The sequence below is a fragment of the Solea senegalensis genome, linkage group LG8 (genome assembly GCF_019176455.1).
Source record: "Solea senegalensis isolate Sse05_10M linkage group LG8, IFAPA_SoseM_1, whole genome shotgun sequence".
NCBI classification, from domain to species: Eukaryota; Metazoa; Chordata; class Actinopteri; order Pleuronectiformes; family Soleidae; genus Solea; species Solea senegalensis.
In genome coordinates this window covers 10,471,220-10,498,895 of record NC_058028.1, presented here as the reverse complement: position 1 = coordinate 10,498,895, position 27,676 = coordinate 10,471,220, and the positions used below count along the sequence as shown (strand labels likewise).

General features: G+C 39.1%; 3 protein-coding genes and 1 long non-coding RNA gene across 4 annotated transcripts; 2 read left to right on the top strand and 2 right to left on the bottom strand.

Moving 5' to 3' along the window:
• Positions 1 to 259: 259 nt before the first annotated feature.
• On the top strand, positions 260 to 7,413 carry LOC122773566. The gene is made up of 5 exons (XR_006360902.1): positions 260 to 750; positions 3,595 to 3,626; positions 6,236 to 6,268; positions 6,456 to 6,527; positions 7,396 to 7,413. It is a non-coding gene; the product is annotated as an uncharacterized LOC122773566 (long non-coding RNA).
• Positions 7,410 to 18,059, top strand: si:dkeyp-97b10.3. The gene is made up of 13 exons (XM_044032333.1): positions 7,410 to 7,434; positions 7,517 to 7,558; positions 7,946 to 7,987; positions 8,086 to 8,135; positions 8,231 to 8,283; positions 9,007 to 9,233; positions 9,320 to 9,573; positions 13,906 to 14,031; positions 14,114 to 14,249; positions 14,354 to 14,401; positions 14,985 to 15,056; positions 15,568 to 15,858; positions 16,850 to 18,059. The coding sequence occupies exons 7-13, from the start codon at positions 9,334 to 9,336 to the stop codon at positions 16,876 to 16,878; spliced, it is 942 nt and encodes a 313-aa protein (XP_043888268.1). The 5' UTR covers positions 7,410 to 7,434; positions 7,517 to 7,558; positions 7,946 to 7,987; positions 8,086 to 8,135; positions 8,231 to 8,283; positions 9,007 to 9,233; positions 9,320 to 9,333; the 3' UTR covers positions 16,879 to 18,059.
• A 96-nt stretch (positions 18,060 to 18,155) lies between these two features.
• il12a (interleukin 12a) lies at positions 18,156 to 20,278 on the bottom strand. The gene is made up of 7 exons (XM_044032309.1): positions 20,260 to 20,278; positions 19,991 to 20,154; positions 19,693 to 19,779; positions 19,478 to 19,519; positions 18,902 to 19,042; positions 18,746 to 18,787; positions 18,156 to 18,606 (listed from the first exon to the last, which is right to left on the bottom strand). The coding sequence occupies exons 1-7, from the start codon at positions 20,276 to 20,278 to the stop codon at positions 18,466 to 18,468; spliced, it is 636 nt and encodes a 211-aa protein (XP_043888244.1). The 3' UTR covers positions 18,156 to 18,465.
• Positions 20,279 to 24,534: 4,256 nt separating this feature from the next.
• LOC122773017 (schwannomin-interacting protein 1-like) lies at positions 24,535 to 27,367 on the bottom strand. The gene is made up of 3 exons (XM_044031383.1): positions 27,107 to 27,367; positions 26,243 to 26,336; positions 24,535 to 25,474 (listed from the first exon to the last, which is right to left on the bottom strand). Exons 1-3 carry the CDS (start codon positions 27,291 to 27,293, stop codon positions 25,423 to 25,425), a joined length of 333 nt encoding a protein of 110 aa, XP_043887318.1. The 5' UTR covers positions 27,294 to 27,367; the 3' UTR covers positions 24,535 to 25,422.
• Positions 27,368 to 27,676: the final 309 nt, after the last annotated feature.

The window sequence follows — 27,676 nt, the reverse complement described above, 5'->3', positions numbered from 1 at the left end:
AACATATATTATTATTTAAATCACATAACAAGGACGACCATGCTGTTGCTTTTTTGTATATGTGTAAACAGGAAACATCTGTTCATTACTGGCTTTCCAATGTGCTCTTAATTGTATATTTGATGGGTAAAAACACTAAAAACACATGTTGAGGCGGGATGTTGAACCCCGCCCACGTGTGCCGCACAGTGGTGAGCGTCCATGCGCTGCGCCGCAGCTGCGCAGCGCCGCTGATCCTGAAAGCGGTGCCATTGTGTCACACACTGCGCAGCATCGGAACATCGTGACGTTGAGATCTGCGCTGTTTGCGTCACTTACTCACTCACTCGCGCGCGCGCACACATGCACACACACACAAGGACAGCGTTTGTGAAAAAGGAAACAATGCATCCACACTGACGGAGTGTTTTCGGGATGGATTTTGGCTAACTATCAGCGGCTTCATGCGCAAAATCCGAACGTTTTATTTTGTTTTGTTAGTGAAGTGATGCAAAGGTGAAAAAGTGTTGTGGAGAAGTTGTTCGGACACGAGGCTCCGGTGATCGATATTGCGCCAGTTACAGTTGAGCGCTTTAACGAGACACCGATCGGCAGATGAGAGCAACATATCGCCTTTCAGGTGCTTTTACGCGCAGCCGCCGCTGCACGAGCTGGAGGAAGGATACAGTGTAACGGAGTGCGGTGAAGGAGAGAGAGAGGGATGGTGGCGGAGATGGCGAGCTGCGGAGCGGCATGTCACTTGGAGGACGGGTGAGAATTCTTTTTTGTTACCATTAAGAAAACAAAGTGTTTGTCTGCCTTCGTGCGTTTTTTTGCGCGTAAAAACTCTGACAGTGAGATGGCACCAGCTGTGGATTCTGCCTCGCGTCAACACAGGAAGTGGTGTCTTTCGTTTCACTTTGGGAATCATCTGTGTGTGCATTTTAAAGAAATATTAACAAACAGTCATTTATGACTTCCTCGTTATCTGTAGATGTAAACAGAGAAAGGGACAAAGACGTGATGTTGATGTTGTCTTCGCCGCACGCTGCTGCTTTGTTGTTACACTGTGATGACTCACTCGCGGAGTAATGTGTCTCCAGGCTGCACACAAGGCTGTGTGTGTGTGTGTGTGTCTTTAGGATAAAGAAGACCTGAGACACCCTTAGTATTCATGTAACTAACAACATTAACCTTTTGTTACAGTTTAGTAGTTTAATGCAAATAAAAAAGGGCCATGTTTTTGATCAACATGCAGTCACATTTAAAGGGCCCATTATTTCTCAGAAGAACTTGACAATAATTAAACATACCGTACAGTTAAGTAATTAATATTTAAGAAACAAAAACTGTTGTTATTAAACAAAGTTGTTATTTAATTGGCAAATAACAACACAAAGTGACCCCTATAACTTCTTTTTCTGCCCAGGAATGCAAGTAAATAACTATAATTTGACATCCACATCAAGAAATAATAATGTGCTTTACTATATTTTTGTCTTTTTTTAGTAAAAAAAGTCAATTTGACAATGCACAGATAACAACAAGAATCATGTTTTAGCATTAAAACTGTAATTTTGGTTAAACAACGTCTACATACTAGTGTATTAACCATTCCAGGAACATAAAAAATACATTTGCTAAGCACTGTATATCACAATATAATTCTCTGTAATGTCAGTATGGCAAAGGTTGAGTAAAACACATGTTGAAACACACTAATCCTAATCCTGCTCTCAAAGAAAGGTTTAAAACCACAACTAACCACTTTCTTCCACTTTCGGTTAAGAGCAAAACTTCATATTGGATTATCTGACGTTACCCTGTGATAATCGTCAACGTCAACTCATTTGAAGCTTGGTGTTTTCATGTCAGTCTGACTGTACAGTGTATTTATTACCAGTCGTGTGGTGACCACAGGTGGGTGAGATTACAGCGATGACTCATCGTCCCCATGGGAATATGATTGTGTTGTTGTCTGGGTATCGTTCACCTGATATTAATAATAATACTAATAATGACAGCTGGTTACATTTCTGGTGAATGCAACTCGAGTCAGACCTTTTCAAATATTCAGTTGAGTCACAATACAAGTTATTATTCATGCGGGACATGTGAGTAGTTTAGTGTTTGAGTTTATTTGTTTATACCCGGATATGATTAACATAAACATTTAGATTTTGAATGTTGTAAAGGTATAAATATAATGAGTAGAGAGTGTGTAGTAGATACAGACGAACTGACAGTTGTTTATCTGAGCACATCTTTAATCTTTAAATTAAAGATTTATCTTTAAATCCTCACTGAATATTTAGCTTTTGTGTGTTTTTATAAGAGGAAGTTAGAAACAATTGACAGCAGAGAAAGTGAAAACTCATGCAGGGAGTGTGTTTTTTTTGTTTGATGAGACATGAAAAACAGAACTCTGTTCAAAGGAAAAAAACCATGACTACCATGGCAACTAATGAGCCTCAGTGTTATTGTTGGTGGTGGTTGGTGTGAGTGTCTAACAGAGCCGTGAACAGAGTGACCTTGGAGCAAAGAAACACACTGTTTCCTGGACAGATGTTTGCAAAACCACAGCGTCTTATCATGAAGAACAGACACCAAATAAAAGGCCGTTTATTTGGAGCGGGTAATTTATGTTTTCAGTCATTCAGTTCTGCCTTTAAACAATTGAGGTAGTAATACAGGAAAAGACACAAGGTGATATGTGACCTAATTTTCCGCGCCTGCTGCTGGTGAACTTGTTCTTCCTGTGGGGTTGGCTCTTCGTCTTTTCTCCTTTTTATTTTTTCACCCTGATGGATTTCAGGCGTGTTGACTCTTGTTCAAGCTCAGACTGTGTCAACAGGTTATTTCACTTCTCAGTTCAGTCATTACACAGTGTATCACACCAATATCACTGTTCTTATACATGTTAGGGGCTGCAAATCACAATTATTGCTTTACTGATTAATTTCTCCCTTATTTTCTTGATTAAGAATTACAATGTTCTGTTGCTGCTTCCAAACCTCAACACAACACCCTTAAATATTCACCATTATTGAAATATTCAGTTTCCTGTCATAGAGCAGCAAATAAAATAAACTAGTTTAACTGGATGTCTCAGATTGTTATTGTCCTATTGTACATTAGTTTTGTAGAGCACATTTTCAGAGCGGGACACAGACGTTGTTACGTTAATAGTCACGCAGCAGTTCTGCTGTGTCTGCTGCTGAATTATTAATGTGTTCATATGTCCACACACAAACCAGACCAGCATTGTTGTTTTTAATGACCCCAGCCACTCTCTGTCTGTGCCTGATTTCCTGCATCGTTATTCTGAAAGAAAGTGGGTCAGGCCGTAAGAGTGTGGGTGGGAAAGGTGTTGCATCTGTCATTCAACAGGAAGGATGGGTTGATGTCATAAGTGTGAGAAAGTGACTTTTTCTACGTGCTTCCTGTTTTTGTAATTCACACAAAAGCAGAAGTGATGAACCACAAGAGCCTGCAGCTGCACAATGTTTATCAGCCACCAAACTCCATTCTTTCCATCACACATTGCAGACACATGTCGTGCATGGCTGTATGGTGATTTACAGTTGTCTGAATGTTCCCTTGTCTCTCCTGCAGAGAAGCAGACACCCCTGCACCTGAAAACAAAGGTAAACATGAAGCCTTTTTTCATCTCTTCCCTCTTGCTCTCTGCCGAATCCTTCTTTTCCTCTCGCACCCTTTTGACATTTAAAAAGTGCATGTTCTCATTTGCCTTTCTTCTTGCATCCATATTTTCTGCCTGGCTTTTCCTGATTTACATATCATTTGCCTTAAAGGAGCTCGAGATTTATGCATGTGTCATACAATAACTTGCATCCCCTAATTTTGCATTTTCTATTTTTAACACAGCAAACCACTGCAAAAGTACGTTTCTTTTAAACTAGGACAGGGCCACAAGGAGGAGTAGTGGCTAGCGCTGTTGCCTTGCAGCAAAAAGACTCAGGTTCACAACCTGGTCTGTATAAAGGCCTTTTTGCATAGAGTTTGCATGTTCTCCCCGTGTGCGCGTGTTTTCTTCATGTACTTCGGTTTCCTCCCACACTCTAAATGGCCCGTAGGTGTAATGTGAGAGAGTGTGTTGACCCTGCGGTGGACTGTCCAGGGTGTGACCCCACCTCTCGCCATGTGTCAGCTGGGATTGGCTTCAGCCGCCTCGTGACCCTCATGTGGCGGACAAAGCGGTAGACAATTCATGAATAATAATTGAACTAAATAATTTTCTTCAATAATAATCTAAAAAGGGTCAATATAAGGTGTAATCACTGGCCATTTTATAAGGTACACGGGACACATAACATAATGGCAGCTGGTTGGGTCTTGCTTGTGTCTTCTGTCTTCTAACACACAGTTTAATGGATTCATCTCTGTGACTTTATATTGGTATATTGTTGTATAGTGTTAACACGCAGTTTCTGTGAATATTTGACCTCAGGCGTATGACATGTCATTTTCTGCTCATGAACAAGTTTAAAATCACCATTCAATTTCTTGAGCTTGTCTGACATTTATTGCAATGATTATCAAAATAAAGTGATTTTAACTTTTTTTTTTAAATCAGTGTCAAATAATTTGACCATTCAGAGTAAAAACAAACAACTGCCTGTTGTTGACCTGGTAATAATAGACAGACATGCAACCGTCTTTGATTGGATGTACGGCAATGTGACCTTTTTTCTCTCCTGATGGGTTAGGTTACCAATTACAATAAAAAAATGTTTTTAGAAACATATACAGTATACTACATTGTGTGAAACACACTGGAATTATTAACAAATTTAATTCAAGTTGAGAGCCTTAATTTTTCCAATAATGACATTTTTTGTGAAATATGTTTGGTATGTCATGTATTTATTTCCGTGCCCCATCTTAAAAACATCAGACATATCTTAAACAATGAAACATTGATACAATACAACCAGACATTTGGGATTAATATGATTTTACCTTTGCAACTAGTACAAGGAGGGACAAATAGTGACGGACATCCGCTGTGTTGTTAGTAGTTTAGACCAGCAGGTGGCAGGCAGCGCCTATGAAAGCACTCCAATCTGTGTAAACAGGTGTGAGTGTGTGTGGTTGCACTTGCATTGATGTGGCTGGTGTTTGCTCTCTACCTTGTTTGTCAGTCTGATAAAGGGAATGGGCCGTGCCAGAGTGAAGAGAAGAGCCTGCTGGCTCAGCTGTGAGAGAAAGAGAGAAAGAGAGTGGCCATGGGAGGCATTTGAGGACAAGAAGAGAGAAATGGGGAGAGAGAGAGAGTGTGAGTGCAAAGTGAGGTGAAGCAGACAGATCGAGCAGAGGCAGCATCTGCTTGTTAGTCTAAGATAAAACTCTGTGGGCCAGAGAGGATGGGTTCCATCCATTAGCCGGCCCGGGCACTTTGCCAGATGGCCCCGGTCCTCAGACAGTGACTGCACTGCTGCGAAGAGAGGAGGAGCAGCACCTTCCTCTGGACCCATCTGTGTAAATGTGCCAGAATGTTAAGGCATGGCACTCATCCCAGACTTCTTCACAGGGTGCCACAGTTTAGCAGCTGAGGAAGGATGGATACGGCTTTTTAATGACTAATATGGAGGAAGACTTACAGAAAAAACATACAGCACACAAACCTAAATGTCTACATCGAAAGGAAGAGGCTTCAACTTTTATTATTTGCCTAATGTGAGGGAAGTTTTTTTAGATGTTTGTGATCCCAATTTACATACTGGGAGCTCTTTTCTGTTTTTACTGCAGAGTTATGCTTTTTCAGACTAACAGCTTTACTCTTATAAGCAAAGGTGGAAGGAGTACTGAAATATTCTACTCAAGTGAAAGTATCACTATTTTGATAGATTTTTGCTGAAGTACAAATGAAAGTGCTGACAAAATAAAAGAAAGCAATCACATAATGTCCCCATCATTCATTGCCAAAGTTTCTGGTGCATGATTTTATTTTTTATTTTTATTTTAAATTCAGGCCAACATCTTTTTTTACTCCATAACGGATGTGATTTAAAACGTAGCAAAGTGCAGCACTTCCAAAAAACCCAAATAAATGTCTTTAAAAAAGTACAAGTACACAAAAAAACCTACTCAATTACAGTAACACAAGTAAATGTATTTCATTACTTTCCACCTCTGCGTTTAAGAGTCCATTTATTAGTCACATACAAGACCCTTTTCACATTTTTCCATTTGAAACAGCACTAACCTCTAAACGTTTACTAATTTCTTACAGATAATCTGACAGAAGGTGAGAGCAGTAGTTCAGGTGAGCATACATATCTCAACAAAACACTGAAAAACCCGCTCATTTTCTCCACAACATTTCATCTGCAGCAAAAAAAACAATTCACTTGTTTAAATCACATGTTAATTCTAATACTACACATTGTTTGTCATTGTTTTGGAAGTTTATGACAAAGTCTTCAGCTCTCATGTGGATTTTTCTCAAACAGATAACACGGGAACGTCCACTGACGAGAGCTCAGAGGAAGATGATGAGGATGAAGAGGAGGATGACGACTCCGGTGAGAGACACACAAGGATCAATCCATTCATTGATTATTATTATTGGTTACTAGGTTATATAAATATCGAATTGCAGTTATTGCGATATGAGTAGGGATGGTCATTATTCCATAATTATTCTCATTTTCATTTGATAAACCTATTAAAAATGATTACTGTGAGAAACAAAGATGTTGTTTTCAGTTTGTAGCATATAATGTGTAAAGATCAGGACAATATTTAATCTCAAATGGTAATTTGACACACTTTAAGAAATACTGTGTGATTTGAAAATAAAATAATCGCAATTTTGATAACATTTCGATTAATTGCTCAGCACTAAATTCATTGTCAACTATTTTGATAGTCAGTTTCTGTTTTTTTGAATAATGAAACCAACTTCTTTGATTTTTCAGCTTCTTGTGTGAATAATGTCGGGTTTCTTTGCTCCACATCGCAAAGAAAGAAAGAAAGATCATTATCTTTAACATTTTCTAACATTTTATGGACAGAACGAATCAATTCTTCGAGAAAATAATCATCAGATTAATCGAAAATGAAAATGATTTACAGTACTCTAATATCATATCCTTGGTAATTGGCTCAGGATATTTGTTTGAGTTCATCATAGCAGGAACATCTCAGAATATTCAGGTGATGGTTCAGGTTGAGCGTGCAGCAGGCAAAACCAGAGATTTTGCGTCTGTATTTTGTAATTTTTCACAAAGTAGAGAAATGTCTGGAAAATGTCATTTATGTTCTCACACAAAGCCACGCTGGAAAAACCCAGACTAATCCTACAGTATTTCCCCAAAATGTTAAAATGCACCTTTTTTATATCTCTTTCCTCATTGTTTTTCCTTCTTTTTTGTTTTTTTCCCCCTGAAGGCTGTGCTGAGAAGGATGGAGGAGAAGAAGAAGAAGAAGGTAAACATAACAACCTATAATCAATCCTTATAACCCAAGGCTTTAACAAGATGAAGATCTTTTAAACACATGTTCTTCACAGAAGCTGAAGACGCTCATGCTCATGCTGAGGAGTCGAAACACGGTGAGACAACAGTTTATATATGATAATATATAATATAATATTTTTATATATATATATATATTATATATATATATGTATATATATATATATATATATATATATATATATATATATATACATAAACATATTCATATCTGCCTTCTCAGGCAAAGCAACAGTTTGTTGTTTCCATGTTATGTCACTTTGCTTGCGTCGTTTGTTGCGGCTGTATTTGTAACTCACTGGACTGCGGCCACAACCGCAGCTTAATGAAAGCCATAAAACAAAATGATGCCGCAAAATGTTGGACTGAGCAGCGCTCCACCCTCACTCGCAGCCAATGATGTGAAATGTCTGCCAATGCACTTCCGTCTTTAAGTTTTTCATATGAATGATTTTCTCCTTTAGAGTCAGCCGCTGGACGTGAAGCAGACGTTCTGAACGGGAAAGGTGAGCAGATCATAGATGATTGTGCAGCACTGTATCACAGATGGTGGCACCTGCTCTGTAAATAACATGAGGTGGGTTGCTGTCGTGCTCTGTGACAGATGAGAGGCAGTTCAAAGTATGCTGTGAAAAATGCAGAGCCATCCATCAGGTGAGCTCAGAAACCTTCCACAGTTGCACTTGGTGTGTTTGTGTTTATGTGTTGACTGTAGTGTTTTATAGACTTTTGTCATTTTGTTTTCTCAGAGCCATGGCAATGACATCGTTACTCCAAGGAGGATCTCCAAGGGACGATTACAGTGAGTGCCATATTTTCCCCTCTGCTGCACATCTTTATTGATTCCGTATAGTGTTAGGGATCGGTATCGGCCAGAATCGGTATCGGTCCAAAACCACTGAATCGGATATCATTTTAGCTGAGTCATGTTTGGGTTTGTTTATTACATACACAAGTTACACAGTTGGAGAATTATTTTCAGCATAAATGTGTTGTTAACCGCTTTGTACGTTCATAAATGGTCTAAAATGACTGTGTCAGACTAATATTGGTTTCGGTAGATACTAGAGTTTGTCCATATCGGTATCGGACACAAAAAAGTGATACCGTACCATCGCTATACTGTGACGGAGTATTAGTATTAATTATCTTTCAAGAATAAACTCATAGCATTAAAACAGTCGAGAATAGAGCCCAACGTTACAAGAATAAAGTCATTAGCTACAACCTGCAAACGCAGAGCATTTAGTGAAGTTATATTTTGATTTGGGCTTCACAAATAAGGAAATACTTAATCATTTGTCACATCAACACCACATTATCTTTAGCATCAAGACTGTGCAAGAAACTGATTCTGTTTTGGAGGAAATCATCTGATACCAGAAGGAGTGAAACTACAAACCAATAATAGTGGACCCAGCACTTTATGGCATATGGATTATTTATTCTCATAATATTACGACTTTATTTTTTGTTGTTTGGCCTTAATAGTCTGGCGTAAAATACCATGTGTTTTTTTTTTTAGGGTGCAGCTGGAAGGAGAGGGAGCGTACGAGTGTTCGGTCACCGGTCTGGTGTTTGAAGCATCAGAGCGAGTTCTCATAAGGTACTCGGTCTTGTCCTGGTCCAAGTTTGGCGCATTCCTCCGAGACTCCTGGAAGTTTGCGGGACCCATCTTCAATGTGGACACAGTCGGCAAGGACGCATCTGTTCTCAAGTCCATTCAGTTCCCTCACTCCATCTGCCTCGCTGGTAAGAAGAGAGACTTTGTTAGGCCTGTGTTTAACAAAGACTTGTTTTCTTGGAAAACTATTCAAACTTCTATAATCTTCACACAGACCCAGAAAAGGACATGACCTTCAGCGTCCTACACATCAAGGGCAACCGTCCTCTCATTGAGCCGACAGTGGACCACACAGGTAGCCACGTGAAATGGAACGTGACGTCGCTCTCACCTGTGGGTCCCATCATCCAGACCAGCCAGTCTGTGGAGCACCACGGCGTGGTCCTGGTCTATAAACAGCTGGGAGGCGACAACAACAGCTACAGTTTCCATGTGTACCTGGCCACTAACAGTTCATCTGACATCAAAGTAAGTGTTTGTCGTAGGCGTAAAATTTCTTCATCCCTCTGGTCATCAAGCTTTGCTGAGTCTGACTTTGTTGTCAAGTTTTGTGGGGGGGCTATATAAATGAAGTTGACTTTGCTTACAGCTCAACATCCACACAGAGTCTCCCCGCTATACCAGAAACAGTGGAAAAGAAGCTTTTCATAGGGGGCGTGTTAAAAAGATTAGGTCAGTCACACTCAATCAGACCCAGACGCTCTACCTTGCATTAGCTGAAGTGGTGACACCAATGATCCAGAGCTCAAACTCAGCACTGTAGACCTCCAGGGTTACTTTGTAACTCCACTTAAGTCTCAGTTAAGTTACATTTATTGGAGAAATGTCAGTTCTTCAACTTCAGACTTCAAACAGAAAAGAAGCCACGTCTTCATTCCCTCTTGAACAGCTTTTGTCCACTCCACATGTAGGGGTGTCAAATGTATGGCCCGCAGGCCAGAACCGGTCCATCAGTGGGTCCAGTCCAGCCCGCAGGATGAATTTGTTGACATTTTCACACAATACTATATTTCTCAGTTCTTTGTGCCTTTGTAGATCTGCTGTACGTATAAGTGCAATTTCAACAACATTATGCTTAAGTTTCCCATTTAAGAAGAAATTTGAGGTTGTTCATAATTTGTTTTGTAGAAAGAGACTTCATTAAATGTGAAACAAAGGAAAAACATTTTTTTCTGGCCCATCTGAGATCAAATCGTGCTGTATGTGTCTGCTGAGTTTGACACCCCTGGGTTAGAGGTTTTTAACACGGTGGACAAATTGTTGCCGCTCAACAGCAAAACAAAGAGAAAACACCAGCAGGGGGCAGTGTCTCTTCAAATAACAGCACCACACACTTTTAGTGGGTCACTAAAGATGATTGACAGGGTGTATTTTTGGATTAAATACCTTGTTTTTTTTTGTCGGAAAATTCTGTACACTCTATGTTCAAGGCTTCTCTCCCTGTTGTGTATTTGGACTCAGGACTTGAACCAGCAGGATTGTGCCCTTTCATCTCAGTGGCATTTTTGGCCGTACCCTTTCTGGTAACAGGGAGTAAGTTGTGACAGAGAAACCTTTGGCCTTTTCTGAATGAAATGATCACAAACACAGCGTCTGATCTGTATTTCTTATGTTGTGACTCGTGGCCTTTTATAAAAAAAAAAAAAGAGGAAAATTGTTGACTGCTGACCTAGAGCAGGGATTGTTTTGCAGTCTCGTCTGAAAGAGCAAGTAATGACAGTAGTAAGTAAGACATCTGACATCGTGTAACCTCAGTGTTTCTGTTGAAAGTCCACCGTGGGTTAGGTAGGGAGGAGGAAAGGTATGAGCTTTCCTCATTGTAAACAGGGTTAATGTTTAGTTGCCGCTGTCAGACACCACTCTTGGTTTGTGTTATTTGCTTGGAAGGTGACGTTCTCGGGCACAGATGGACGGCTAATTCTGTAAGGCTGCAACTAACGATTAATAATTACATAACGGATCTGTTGATTATGTTCCTGTTTAATCACTTGATTGTTTGGTTTATACCATTTCGGGTTCGTGAACAACATATCAGGCGGTGTTTCCAAAACAATGTGTCTTGTTTGAGCCACAAAACAGCAATTTGGTTTTCTAGTTTCAACCCTTCACATAACCAAAAAAAAACCCCCAGAGCATGTTCACATTTCAGACGCTGAAAAATTGGGGAAGTTGTTTTAATAAAAAAAAACTTAACCCTTAGTGCGTACACAACACTGATAAATTGCCGTGGGAATAAGTCCTTATATGGACATCCTGGCTTGTGTGTTTATAGGTCACATCTTCAGGCTTAACCAAAGTTATGATTCATTTTATATTGAGTAGGGAGCAGCGATATGTGTATGCGATATATGAGTATGAGTAATGGGAAAAATCTAAGGACTGGTTTAGTGATGATCAAAATAGCATATTAATGCAGCAGCATATTCATTAGTGCTCTCTCTGCATCATCGATGTTTTTGGTTCATGATAATTAAAGGTGTCAATTTTTCAGAATCTCCCAATACGACTCGATTCTTGATGCAAAATTGATTCACTACATAGCGCTGCTTGATTAATTTAAAGGTCTAAGAAATGTCTTGTTGTCCTGAAATCAGAGTCAAGTGTTTGCAAGAATAGACCAAATCCAACATTTTTCTTTTTAAACATTTATTCAGGCTAAACTTGCAAGAGTATTCTGAGAATAAGAAGTTAGGGTATGACACACATTGGCTCAATTGTAACCATAAAACTGAGGCTTTTGTTTTGTGCTCCGCTGTAATGGTGCAGGTCTTTTGAAATGAAACTAAGGCACCTGTGGAAGTTGGAAGTTTTGAATCGATTCAGAATCTTTGAGGATAACGGTTTGTTTTGATAATGCTGTTAGACCACATGCAGAAGGAATTTCCAAGACAAAATCCAATGTCTTGGAAATTACAGTAGAATGTTAGATCTGTAACATCTGTAACACAAACGTTCATTTTTTTTTAAAACTCATAATTGCATCACGTCATGTACAGAGCTGACCCAAACCAGACTGTTTGTTGAAAACAGGGCTTTTCAATCATGATCTCGGAGCGTTTGATGGTTGTTAGTGTTCAGTCAATCTAGGTTTAGATCACCGTAGTTGCTTTTGAAACCTGTTACCTCTTTTCTAAGGGACTGTGTGTGAGAACGCAGAGAAGGAGTGGCAAGTGTCCGTCCTGCCTCCTGCATGTTCAAAGCCAGACACCGTCCCTCACGGTGGGTGTTCCAGAAATTCTCCCGTCATAGTTTTACTTTCATTTTTTAAAAGTGTATGTACATGTGAGAGTTGTGATCCCACCTTCAGACAGGAACCTGTTTCATTTATGCAATTGTATGTGTAAGTGCTACAAACTTTCTTTCTAGAAAAAAATCCCATTTCCCACTTTTTGTTCATCAACCTCCAAAAACCACATTATTTGTTTTTAACGGAAGAAAAGAAAAAGTTTTACGTGTACAACTCGAAAAATATTCCATTCATGAGACCGTCACCTGAGTCTCCTTAAGTTTTTGGTGGTTTCTCTTTGGACAAAACTCCAGCAAAATGCCTCACCTACAACATGCACAAGAGTTAGAGCAGATGTAGAGAAAGAGTGCAAGTTTTACTTCTTGTTTGTTTCACACTGGTTTTGATACTGGCTGACTTTTTTTTTTTTTTTTGGTAAAGGCACCAAATTTCTAGGTTTGTGTCACAGAGACAAAGATCTAACTGAATAAGATTGAATTAAAATACAGCTGTTTCATCTTTCACTGTCACTCAGTGACCTTAAAATTTTCCCTGCGATATATGTTATCGTAATTTGTATATCTATATTTATTTTTAGAATAGGCTTTGTGGTCAAGAAGAAAGAGGTGTTAGCGCTGAGACCAGTAGTTTCTGTGTGTGTCTGTGTGTGTGTAAGTGCATTACTAAACTGTGACAGCTGCAACAGTCAGCTCAGTGAACTTCTATAATGACTCAGGAAGAGAGTATTGGTGTGTGTGAGAGCTTATGTGTTTGGGAGGATGCAGGTGGTGAATAATAACATCACATGTGCAGAGGAACAGATGACGCACTAATGCGGCTTTTTATTGTAACTAATCTGGGTGTAAAAGAAAAAATTGACCAAGAAGGGATTTGCAGATAAATTCAGTGATCGAAACCTGCTTTTTTTCAAGCCTTTCCTATCTTTGAATGATTTTGAGAGGATCATTCATGCTTTCGTTTCTACAAGACTTGATCATTGTAATGTCCTCGGTGTCGGTGTTGAGTCCGGCTGCACGTCTGTTGATTGGAACTCGCGCGGCGAGAGCATATCACTCCTGTTTTGACATCTCTGCACTGGTTCCGTATCCATTTTAGAAGGAAGTTTAAAATTCTGCTTTTTTTTACTTGAACAGCCTTGAATGTCTTGCCCCAATTACTGTACATCTAACCTCAGTGATCTTTAACATCCTTATCCACCGTCACGATCACTGAGGTCTGCAGAAAGGTCTCTTCTTGTGGTAACTAGGTCAAGATTAAAACAGCGGGGAGACAGAGCCTTTGCTGATGTGGCTCTGAAGTAGAAAAAACTGCCCCACAAACATTAAACTAGCTCCCACACTGCCTGATTTAATATCTCCACTAAAAACCCACTTCTTCTCCTTGGTGTTTCCTGACCTTGTATAAGAGCTGAGTTGTATAAGAGAGTTTTAGTGTCTTAGTGACTTTGTTTCCCCATCACTGTGTGCAATATGTTGCTCGGTCCCACGAGAAACAAACTAACCTCCTGCTCCCATGTCGTCTCCCTCCCTCTCTGCTGTTGTGATGTAAACTAGGATATATGCAAACAAGTGCGGGGCTACAAGAATCGCTACATCCGGATCGAAAAGCCTCCCACGTGTAAACTGGACGAGGGGACGTATCGTCTCCTGAGCGAGCCGGAGGGAGACATCAAACCCCAGGTTTGTGCGTCGACTTTAAAGTGTAAACACAAACTGACACACTGACTTTGCCGGTAAATTGTCTTCATGTGTTTTTGTACAGGATTTGAAATTCACTCTCGCGGTGACAAAGATGAAAGGCTACTTTGAAGCTTACTTTGAGCAGCCTCCGCCCTTTAAGTTGTCTCTTATAGAGACTGAGTCTGATCAGACTGTATGGTCCTCCACCATCAGAGAAGGTATTAATGCATGTTACATCTTTGAATTACCAATTAGGACATGGACATGGTTTGTTTCCACTGTACAGTGGTGATGTTTATATATGTTTTGACTCTTTTCTTAGGTGACTGTGTGGATACGACAGAAAAGAAGCCCAGGAAAAGGACTAACAGTAAGCTCATTTCTTGTTTTAATTACATTTCTCCTATGCTGCAGGACAGACTCCGCATTACGGCTGCGATTAACAATTATTGGTCCAGACCGACCAGTGTGCATGGGTTGCTTTGGTATCAACATAATCGTGTCCATATTTGTGGCTCAGCTTTCAGTCCTGGGTGCAGGTAAAATGTAGGCACATCATGTCTTGTGCGATGTAGGAGACTGGTATATGTTGCGGTGTTTCAGTGCTGTCACTGTACTCTGACTTTGCCGGTGTGTATATTGTGTTGTGAGTGATGCAAGGGACAATTTCAATTTCTGATTTTAACAAGCTAGAGCCTTCAAACGGAGACACAGCACATCAGCGGTTTGATTTGAATCCCATTTGAATTAAATTTGAGGGTGTGTTATTATATCTGTCTCTATAAAATCTATAGCAGTCTGAACAAATCCAAAATGACATCATCCTGAAATGGTCTTTTTTTTTTTTTTTAAATCCACAAACCATAGATATGATGTCAGAAAGTGTGTTTTTATTTTATAAAAAATTATTAATTTAGTAATCGATTAAGTTTTGTATCCTTTGTCTCTTGCAGGCAGGAAGAGGAGCAGCAGTCCATCAGAAGACGAAGCCTTCTGTAAAAAGCCTCGCTGGCAGGACGAGTCAGGTAACTTTCTGCATCATTTACCAACTACTGACTTCCATCCATCCATCTCCTATTGCTTTATCCTCCACAGGAGGGTCGCGGGGGTGCCTATGTCAATCTCAGCTGACATAGGCGTATAGACATATAGACATAGATTGGGTCAGTTTGCCAGTCCATCGCTGGGCCACATATAGAGACAAATGACCATTCAACCATTCACTCTCTCACCTATGGTCAATTTAGAGTGTCCAATTTACATAATCCCCATATTGCATGTTTTTGGACTGTGGGAGGAAACCGGAGAACCCAGAGAAAACCCACACACACACGGGGAGAACATGCAAGCTCCATGCAGAAAGACCCTTATTCCAACCATGGCTCACACCTGGGTCTTCTTGCTACAAAGACAAGAGTTCTAACCATTACACCAACCATGTGGCCCCCAACTACTGACTGAACAGAAACCAGTCCAGAACTGATCATACTTCCAGATCCACCTGTATGTTGACCCATGTTTTTTGTCTTTTTCCAGACGGAGTGAAGACAGGAATGCCTCAGGTTCAGGACTTGTCCGAGAAGCAGCTATTACAGGTGGCCAAGCAACTGGGCAGGGAGTGGAAACAGGTGGCCATCTATCTCGACCTGAACTCCAGGCACCTGGATGACATTCAGGCGGCAGAGAAAGATGTGACCATGCAGAAGCTGAAGATGCTGGTGGAGTGGAAGGGCAGACAGCTGCCGGGAGAAGCCACGGCGAGCCGTCTGTGGAAAAGTGTGGAGGAGCTGGATGACTTGCCAAACGAGGTCCGACAGACACTGCAAGGTAATAAACAGCAGACACACCTGATAGTACTCATCACGGTCACAAAAAGAGGCTCGCGGGACCAGATAATCCTAGCAGATATTTAGTGAGGGGAGGGGCAGGGGAGACAAAAAACAGAGACAAAGGACCTTTAACACTTGCATTCATTCTAAACCCTATCGACATAATCTTTGGAATGCAGGAGGAAACCAGAAAACATACACAGACACAAGGAGAATATGGAGAAGAAGAATTAAAAAAGTTCACCCTATTTAAAGGGGTATTCCAGAGATTCATCACTGTACTTCCATGGAACTAGTGGACATCCAGTAAAGAATGAGATATGCTGTCAAACAAAAAAGAAGCAATGTCGCAGAGTATCATGAGGTACGCTATTATTGAAGTACTATTAAATCAGGAGTTACATAATCAATATGGCAGCAAATGCTGTGACGATAGTCTTGGGACATACACGTCACCTAAAGCTGCTGACGCGCCATAAGATCTTGAGCCCGATTTTACCCACGATTCACAGTTGAGCAGAGTCTGAGGTCAGCAGCAGGATTACATTTAAAAACAACAGATACATATAACACTTGCACACAGACAATGTAGCCTGAGATCACATATTGTTGCCACGAATGTAACGTGAGGTTGAAGGCAAAACTCAGTCCTAACATGCTGAATTTATTCCCACATATAAAAACAGTTATACTTCTTGCCTCCTTAATGGCCACTTCTTAAAAATCCTTTAGTTTAGTGCTTTTCTAGTCTCGAAGACCACTCAAAGCTGCTTCACACTACTTTCAGGAGCAACATGGGGTTAAGTGTATTGCCCAAGGACACATTGGCATGGAGACATGGAGCTGGCAATCGAACTCAACCTTCGAGTCGAGAGATTACTCGCTCGACCACTGAGCGACCCACGCATGCATGCACGCACCATTCCTCAACTAAATCAGCTCTGTGGTGATCATTAACAGACAATGATTTTTGTTGTGTCTGTTTGCAGATATGATAAACAACCCAGCAGCTAAGTGAAAACATCTTTGCTCAGACGAATTGTCGGCATCACAGAGAAAACCCTCTCAGGAAAACAGCGAGGCAGAGTCGACCTCTGGACCAAACATCAGCTCTTCCCCCTGTTTGCTGATTTCTGGACATGAAACTTAATCATAAGTTGTTTTTTTATTTCTGCATTTCATGAAGACGTCATAAACTTGGCCAGTGACAGGCATTTGTCCTCATTTTCAAACGTTTTGAATATCTAGTGAGTGCAGAGAAGCTGTACTTCAAGGCATTTTCATCATGTTCTGTAAAGACCAGTAGAGGTAGGTGGATGTGTGGAGGGCAATAAGATATTCAGCAGCTAATTGTGTAGCCAGTGACGGAGCTAAATGTAGGTGCTGCAGTGTTGACGCTGCAAACATCAGGACAAATCTTTGGAATCTTTGTGTTTGCTTTCACTTTTAAACACAATATTTCTGGGAGTTTTTAGAAAAATCAGGCATTCCAACACATACGAGACATTCCAAAGCGTTAAAGACTGAAGTACGATTTTGTGTCTCGTACGTTTTTTTTATGTTTTTGTATATTATGTCCTGTACATATCTTTTTATAACCAACATTTTCAAATCTATTTTTTACGTCTGTTTCAAATGTTTTTTTTAAAAACTGTCTGTGTCATTATTATGTTTTTTTATTTTTTTGTCTTTGGTCGTTACTTGAATTATGAACCATTTCCTGCTGTTTCGGGGACTGGAACACACATCCTGTGTTTAAGTATACACTTTTTTTGTGTGTAGTACAAACGTGTAGAACTCATAGAAAGCACAAACGACAACTTTGAAGTTTTCTTCTTGTGTGAGTCGAAACCAGGCGTCATGCCTATGTTTTCAAAGCTTATTTCATAGATGTAGAAATTAGAGATAAACTTTGAGGAAAGCATGTCGCAATTATGCATTTTCTCATCATTAGTTGAGAATCATTTGTTGGAACCACTTTTCAGATAACATGCTGTGGGTGTCGTAACACTATTTCTGGAATAACTGCAGAAACTGCATGAAGAATGGTGAATGTTGTCAAGGTCTTCCATGCTGATGTGATGCGGTAATGTTTACGTTCAATATCAGTGACCAAGTCAGGCCTTTGTGTATCACTGTAGGTCTGTGTCCCTTCAAAAGACATTTGGAATAAAGGCAACGGTGCAAATATTGACTGAATAAAAGTTTTTTTTCTTTATTTTTTAAACTTCCACATATAAAAAAATCAAATATTATAATAATAAATAGCAATAAATAACATCACAGACCATCAAATAAATAAATGTAATAAATAGATATTAAATAAATAAATACATTCCCCCAAATATTGGAATACATTCATAGGTGTATAAGGGCCAACATGGCCTCCACTGCTGTAACCTTAGCAATATTTTGACTTGAGGCTGAACGACGAGCTTATGCCTGAGCAGTAAATCATGCAGACAGGTGCAGTGTAGAGAACTATGTGGTCAGTAGTTGCAGGTACAGGTGATGGTAGTGAATGTTGCGATCATTTAAACGAGTGTAGACGACAATGTGGTATTGATTGGAGAGATGGCGGCGGCGGTGGTGATGGCGATGATGTTTACTTCCTGTGGTCTCCCGAAGCGATGTAACCCATGGCTCGGTTGATGGTGATGGTTCGCACGTAGAAGCCTCTCATCATCTTGCACATCTCCTGTCTGTTGTTGAAGGTGTCCCCTCCCCACATCTGAGCTGCGTCTTCCTAAAAGACCACAGGCAAGTACATGTGACATGACCACGACTGCAACTGTGCACACACTCACGTGTGCCGGTTTATTTCCTCTTAAAGACTTAGAGATGAGTAAACAGGAGACTCAAAAAGAAGCAATTGGGAAAAATACCTCTGAAGGTTTGTTCTCTTCAGCTGGCATCGGGGAGCAGCTCTGCGTTAAACCAAAGAACATGTCATTAGGTTGTGTTAAAATGTTATTTCCCAGCCTGTTTCTATTCTCCCCCACACCTTTTCAACCACTGACACATATACATGATGAACACACCTTCAAGCTCTTTATTATTCCCAGAGTTGGACTCAGAAGAGCAACTTCTTCTGTAGGGCTTCTGAGCGTGGAGTTCAGGTAAGATTTAATGGCAGCTTCGTAGTAAACCAGGTCCTTCATGATGTTCCGCAAACATTCACTCTGTCAAGACAGTGACGATAAGAGAGGTCATCTGTAATCTGTCTGTTTTATTGTCAACACATGTTTAATCTTATTTCTATGATAAAGTCAGTTCAAGAAAATATTTGAATTTATGAATTTCTTTATACAGATACAATTCCTAGCACATGCAGACAAACTGACCAATAAACAATAAACAAAGTGCACTTGTAGTTTTATACCATGTTGTAGTTTTTATACCATGGTGCAAGAAAAGGTAAGGCAGACTCTCAAGATTCATCTGATGCCCAAAGCTGGGACAGGATGACTTCATTGTAAACATAAGAGACTTATGAACCTTGGTTTGCCATATAACACTTCACACACAGTACTTATTTACTATTTAAGCTATTTAAGTATACTTAAATAGGTATTCCATCTGGAGAATAAGTAAAAAAAAAAGTGTTATCAGCGTACCTCACTGAAGGATGAATGTCTTTGCATCATGCAGCTTGAGTTCTGTGGAGGGAATCATTTTAAACATGAACAAGTTGTTTCTGGCACCAAAAAAAACTTTTCAATTCTCATTCAAAGATAAGCACAAATGTGTTTTTTGTATTCATGGAAAAGGAGTTAACACATAAAATAGAAAATTGTGATTTAAATTTTTTTGATAAACAAACAATTGTCACCTGAGCCGGAGTGGGTGTGCAGGACATTAATGTCTCAGGTTTACCCAACACCACCTTATCAGACAGGATGCCGAAGCATAAATCATCCTGAAATGCAAAATGACAAAATAAATTTTTTTTTTAAAAAAAAAACAACACATTAAAACATTCTGAGGGGAAAAAAAGTCAGAATTCTGAGAAGAGAAAGTCAGATTTCTGACATAAATCTCAAAATGCAAATCCATTTTTTTTTTTTTATTTCACATTTGGCCCTAATCCCGATCCATAATATAAGACTGGTGATATAATGTGTACTCACACTTTTCAGAAGCTCTGTGATATTCAGCAGGAGCGTCTTGAAGAGCCGATTGCAGTGCGCGCACCTGTCCGCGTTGACCGGAAGTCCCGCAGTGGTGCGGCAGTTGAGGGTCAGCAGCTGCAGCAGCAGCAGCGGGAGGAGGAGGGAGCAGCAGCTGGTGAAGTCTGCGCACAGCAAAACAACAACAATGAGCAGGTCCATTCAAACCAGTGTCAAGCAGTTTTTCTTTGTTGTTGCATGAAAACAAAGTTTGCTCATGTCGGACTTACACAAGTTACACTTGACCATCGTGTTGTTTCTGCTCAGACTGAAGATGTGTGTGTGTGTGAGAGAGAGGAGCAGGACTGTGTTGCTGCTGCTGCTTTTATCTCACAGATTTATATGTTTTCTCGGGGGATTCCCTCCTCATCTCCTCCCCCTGCAGGAGAAAAAAGAAAACTAAAACGTTCCACGTTATTTCCTCCTCGAGCTTCCAGCAGCTCACGTTATGAGCTGAGTAAAACAACAAAACAAACAAACAAACAAACAAAAAATGTTTCATTTTTGTTTCATTTTTTTTGAGTGGTTAGAATAGTTTGGGATTTTTCATTAGTTTTAGTTTTTATTTAGTTTTGACTTAAAACCCAGCAAAAGATGCCATTTTAAAATATGTATGAGGTCAGATAAACAACCATCACTGAATTAAATACAAGTCTACAAGAAAGTAGCCTGAAGTACAAAATGTGCATAATAGGGTGCCAGGAAAAAAAAAAATCAAATAGCCAACAGATTAAAGACCTGACTATTGCAGAATAAATAGTAAATAATATACATAACAATGTAACCTCTGAGAGCTCAATCTGAGGAAAAACATGAGCAAAATTAAAATAAATGAACCCCTAAACTAGAGGTTTGATTCACATTGAACTACATAATGTTGTTATGTAGTTATTCTGTCTCAAATATAACCTTTCAACAAAAGAGAAAAATGAATGAATGAATGAAATACATTTACAAAGACAACAAAATGAAGCACATTGTTGCTCCAATTTCAATTTGTTTTATAGTTAGTTTTTTAATTCAGTTAGTTATCTTTAAAAGAAAAAGAAAAGAATCAGTTAACAAAGAAGTTGTTTTCCCCTAATTTTAGTTTCTGTTATTTATTAACTCTAATAACATTTCTCTGAGGAACAGAAGGAGTGGGCAAAGAAAACTCAATATAATAGAATGATGCATATGAACTATCAGTGTAATCTCAGATGAGTAAGAGTTGCAGATTAACATGCCATTATGTAAAACACATTCATGCACACCATGCAAGATTTTTAATGATAATTATTATTATTAATTCTTAAACAATATGCACATTGTGCATGTACACCTCGGTGCAAAACTGACAATCATAGTGGAGTTGAATCACGTGTTACTGTCACTGATGAGTTAAAGTCATGTCTCTTCTTTGTCTGAGTGGGAAAAACAAAATGATGGCGAGTGAATCATAATGAACTTTAAGTGTAGTGGTAAATTCATGGCTGTGTGTGTGTGTGGGGGGGTCTCTTACACACCTCTGGTTATTTCATTCTACCTTTTAATCCATCACAAAAGTCAGATAAGTGACTCTCTTCTGCGACAACCTGAAAAATAACATTGTGATATGACTAAAGCCCACTGTACCTTTGGGTGAGGTGACATTATCTAGAATGAATTTCACTCTGTCATAGCGCAAGAATGTCCCTGGTGTGAAACTTTTGTGGATGATGTCATGCTCTTCAGCTCTCTCACAGCCTCCTGTGCCACTTTTTCAGGGCATTTGATCCATTCACAGTGTGAAACTGCAGTGGTTTCCTGGCCTTTCACTGGCTTCGCCGCAGGATCGTCCACTGCTGAGTATTCCTTCAGGCAGCTGATGTGGGGACTTCCTCACAGTGACATTAATCATGTTGTGTATTACTGAGTACCTGAGAATTCCTTGAGGCAAGTGACCCACTAAGTGTGTGTGTGTGTGTGTGTGGGGGCTTCCTCATATTGTGCATGAAAAATAACATGTTAATCATTACTGAACTGTCCAGTCATATTCAGTTTTCTGAACCACGAGTGACCGTTCCCACTGCCCACGCTGAAATGGACTCCCTTCAAGAGCAGTGAACATAGCACAGATGAATGAGTGAAAGACAGACATGGTGATGAGGCAATACCGAAACAAAGAGTGCTCCTGAGTCATACTACCGTGTGTGTGTGTGTGTGTGTGCTGTGGTAGTGTTTTATTTTCTCACTGCAGTTGCGACCAGCGATTACACTTCCTAGGTTTAATCGAAAGAGGAAGCGCATCTGAATTCTTTACAGCAGATTGCTGATTTACATATAGGTGGCAAAGGACTCACAGGTTTTTACTTATACAAATGAGTTATTCAACTCTTTTTTTAATGAAGTAAGAATCAGAAAGCACAGGTTCTGAAAAGTGAAAAAGAAAGAATCTCCAGCTTTGTTGTCTTCACGTCTGTCAGAGTCTATTTTTGTATACACACACACATATATATATATATATATATATATGTATATATATATATATATATATATACATATATATATATATATACACACGTGGCTCCCCAATCGATAACCCTAACCTTTACAATTATAATCTTCCTTTAAACACAGTAAGGTGAAAGAGTGTAGACATAATACTAAATGTATTTGCTATAAAAGTAATAAGACATTTGTTTGTAATTTTCACATTATTAAATGTATTACATTCAACATCAAATTGCATATATATATATATATAAGTATATATATATATATCTATATACATATATATGTATATATATGAGCTTCTCAGGTGTTTTAATCACAGTTGTGCACTTCATTATTATTATTGATTTGGATGTATTGAATGTTATTATTATTGTGAACAATACACAGTTCCATGTCAAAACAAGCACTTTTACTTTGAAATTCAGTGAAATATCCTCATGAATATCTTTATTGCGTTATAATTTTAAGGTTATATTTTCCGCCCACTACTGAACAGTTGTTTTTTTCCCCCATCTTGACCAGTTTTACACCCCTGGTTTAAGCCATACTACACGTGTATAGTAAGACAAAAAAATGAAGCACATTTTCACTCCAATTTTATTTTGTTTTATAGTTAGTTTTGTAAACACACAATTCAGTTTCAGCTAGTTATCTTTTTTATTTTTCTATTTTTTTATTTCAGTTAACAAAGACGTTTTTTCTCCCCAATTTGAGTTTCCGTTATTTCTTTAGCTTTCATTAACTCTAATAACTTTTCTCTGAGGAACAGGAACGTGGGCTGAAAGTGTGACAAAGAAAACTCAATATAATAGAATGATGCATATGAACTATCAGTGTAATCTAACGGCTCAGATGAGTAAGAGTTGCAGATTAACATGTTATTATGTAAAACACATAATGATGACTCTTCGTGCACACAATCCAAGATTTTTAAAGATAATAATTATTATTATTTCTTAAACAATATGCACATTGTGCACATAAACCTCAGTGCAAACCTGACAATCATAGTGGAAGTGAATCATGTGTTACTGTCACTGATGAGTTAAAGTCATGTCTCTTCTTTGTCTGAGTGGGAAAAACAAAATGATGGCGAGTGAATCATAATCAACTTTAAGTGTCGTGGTAAATTCATGGCTGTGTGTGTGGGGGGGGGTCTCTTACTACACGTGTGTGTCTTGAATAAACCTGGTGATATCAACCATTTTCACAGCAGATATTTGTTGACATGAAATAGTAGAATAAACCTTAAACAATAAACAAGAGAGCTAAGGTCGTGCTGTTGTTAAGTGTAAGGGTAGGTCACACTAAATACTTAAACCTTAATTATGTTTTGTATGTTATTATTGTATGTTCATTATAGCAATGTGGATAACAAATTACAGCTCATGGTGGCCTGAGAAGTTTGTGTATATTGTAATACAATTTTCTTCAATTTCTTCTTTTTTGCCCTTTGACCAGGTCATTGAAAAAGACATTTTTCTTAATATCTATTTCTATATTTCCTTTTTTAAGTGGCCCATAACAAGTGTGCAATAATTATTTTTTATATCGTCCTTTTGTCTGGCCTGTTCATCTGCATGAGTGAAGAGTTATTCTAAGTACAAGATTTGCCACAGAAACTGTGCCCCTTTTTTTCACTTGAGGCCCTGGTCCCTGAAACGTCTGTGCACGCCACTGCTGCACACACACCTCATAAGATGACACACAATTGCCATGTTTGCCAATAAATGTTTCTGTGTTTGTTGTTTTTCTCTCGTGAACGTCTTAAACTATCTCACATTTTAAAGCATAAATTATTGATTGTTTTTAAACGTTCCAGTGGGGAATGTCTTGCTTCTCTGAATTGGTATTGTATCGTTAGGTCTTTCATGTTGTGTCTTCATCTTGATGTTAAAAAGGCGGTTATATATATGTTTATATATATAATTATCGAGACACCTTTGAGAAAGGACACTTGAGTACAGAGCAAGTACATGAATTTGTGCCTGAAAACCTGTTATTTTCCACAATACTGCACAACACCAGCGTCTATGAAACAAAGTTTATTCTTTATTTTACATATCTGTACAATAACATTTCTTCCCTCAAATAAAGATTCTGAATACAACAGGATGAAAACAATATTAACACACTTATTCATTTCAAATGACTTGTGTCAGAAAATCAACATTCACAAAATGTTGAAGAGCAATTAGAGTGAATGTATTACCAAAAGCTACGACTCCACTACAAGGCAGGCATGTTTCCTTTACACTCTTTTAGCACCTTCAAATAAACATTTCTCAGTTGAAAACTACCATTTGTGCAGAATAAAAACAGGTCAACTTTGAAATACTTTTAAATTACTGTCCAACTTAAAATGGTCTGAAGAAGTTAGTTTTTTTCAATTTTTTTATACAGTGTTGTTTCTTTTCTTTTTTTTCTCGCATGAATGACTTTCTACTAAAGTTTTTCGCTATTATTTTATTTTTTTCCCCCACAATTTTTGCATTTGAACAGTTATAATTCAGTGGCGGATGTAGAAAGTTTGAAAGAAACAGTAGCAAAGCAAGGCCGATCACTGCACAGGAAGCTGGGGACAGAATCCATGACAACACACAATCCTCTTCTCCCACAAAGTAGGAAGTGCTTCTCAGTTCTTTAGCGCTGCAAAAAACCACAGAAGCAAATGAACGAGAGTGGTCTACGACTTCTGTGCTGTTATCACCACTGCAGTCAGTGGGCTGGACAAGAAGGCAGACGGGGGGAGACGGAGGGGGGAGACAGGGGAAGCAGAGAGGAGCAAAATACTTGGGACAAGCGGGCAGGATTTGGATTGACTCAGGACAGTGGTTGAGTGGCCAGTAGGGGAAAAGTCTGCTTCAGATCGAGGGCTAAGCTTAGAAGAGAACAAGAGCAGTGCAGGGACGGGCATTTTATTTGGATAGGGTTCTCTCAGCCAAATGTTTCTGCTGGCTCTCAGCATGCCTGGGAAAAAAAGAAGAAAGAGAAAAGAAAACATACGTTCAATGACTCAGTCGTTTGTATTTTCGTCACTGACAGCAAAACTCAAGCGAAGAACAAAACCCAGGCCTGAATCAATCCCACAAGGGGCTTTTCAAGATACTTTGGGGCCCCAAGTGAAAATAACCTATTTTTTTTCAAACCTCTGTGACATTAAGTGTACTTCATGGTGTCTCAAATACTGAAGCAGACAACTATGGTGCAGTCTCTTGTACAAAGCCAATAGTAGACTTTGGCACACAAACACTGGCACTGCTGTTGAATCAAGGAATTCACTTTCTCAGAGTGTGACTTTGCAACGCTCACGAATCCCACGGACAAATCTTTGTGCCATTATTGTCCAAATTTTGCATCAAACATGCGTAACATTCAAGCCATCAGCAAATGATGATTTCACACAATGCTGATTTAGCCTCTCTCTATTTTTCAGTATAGTGGTTTTTCTGATTTTCCTGATTCTGATTCTCACGTCGCCTGGCAACATGGAAAGGTGGAAACACAACGTACAATCACTCGCAAAACAAAATGGCTGCAGGAGGTTGGACTAATGACATACATGATGTACAGACACCAGCAGTGTTTTGGTAATTAAATCCTAAGTCTGACAGTAATTTAGTAACTTATGGACAGGAGGATAAGAAACCTGGAAGAATTTAGTAGTCCAATAAGTAGTACAGAAACCCTGTTCTAATGACTTCTGATTTATTTACAGATGACTGCATCATGAATCACCTGGTGAGGTCCTCTATGTCGACCAGCATGGCATCTTGCTCCATGTGTAGTTCATCTCGGATGAGCAGCAACTGTACAAGCTCCTCATTCAGACCTGGAGACACGGACAGTCAAAGAGTTTGATCATATATCACAAATATCACACGTACAGTCGTATTTTGGGATGTCACGATTAACCGGGTTTCTGATTAATCGGGATTATACATGTGATTATTAAAGTAAAGCATATCATTTTGGTTTCAAACGGCCGCTACAGTGAATTCATAATGTGCCTACTATTCATTTTCTGTTTTATTATTAAGTTTATTAATAGTTCTTTGGTGTAAAAAAAAAGCTTGAAGTGAGTGAATAAAACATGGCGTAAATAATCATGCCAACGTCAAAAAATGTGTCCACTTAGGAAATCATCAATAAACTGTGTTAAGTGAATGTCTATGTCAAGGGTTGCGGTAATTTTTCACACACATCAAATTGCTTCCTTCAGCTGTTGCCAGAAGCCTCTAAATTCCAAACAATAAGATGTTTTGAGGGGGAAATCTGTTTTTGTAATGCAAACGAGGTCATCGTTTCTTGGACTCGGGGGGGATTTTTTTTTGGAGCAGTTTAATGTAAGAAGAGCAGGATCAATGATGTGTACAGGACACTGTGGTGACAGTAAATGCTCAGAGGGGAGGGAGAGCTGTTCACTGACTAACATATATAAAAGTACTTTCACATCCACTGAAAACAGTAGGGGTCAGTATGCATGTACATGTTATTCCCCATTTTGGTCTCTTGCTCATTTCTGCAACTGAAAGTAGATTTTCTCTCTCCCTGTGTGTGTGTATGTGTGTGTGTGTGTGTATGTGCGTGCGGTCAACTCACTCTCAATCTGGGAGTGCAGGTCGTTGACTATAACCTGGAGCTGGCCCAGTGTCATGTCTCTCAAGTCGGTGGGCTTCAGGCTCCTCTTCATTAGACACTCACTGATGTGAGGCATGTGTGGAAGCTGCAGTAAAAACACACACAACACAAATTGACACAACAAATATGAAAACAACAAAACCTCCATGTACTAGAAGATCTATTTTGATCTGAGCCTCATAGAGGAAAATGGATTTTTTTTATTACAAGAATGTGTTATTCAACTTTTAACTGATACACCAATTATCAGTGTTGAGCCAAACATTTCCTTAGTAATAATAATAATAATAATAAAACCACTTTATTTGTATAGCACCTTTCATATAAAAAATGTAACTAAAATGCAAATGAAACACAACCCAGGGTAGAATAAGAAATAAAAACATAGGTTTTAAGTCTCCTCTTAAAAATATCTAGTGAGCTGGCTTCCCTGATATGTAAGGGTAGTGTGTTCACAAGATTAGGGTTGTAAGTAACAAAGGCGGTATCCCCAATTTTCTTTGACTTTTCGTGTGGAACCTCCAATAAACC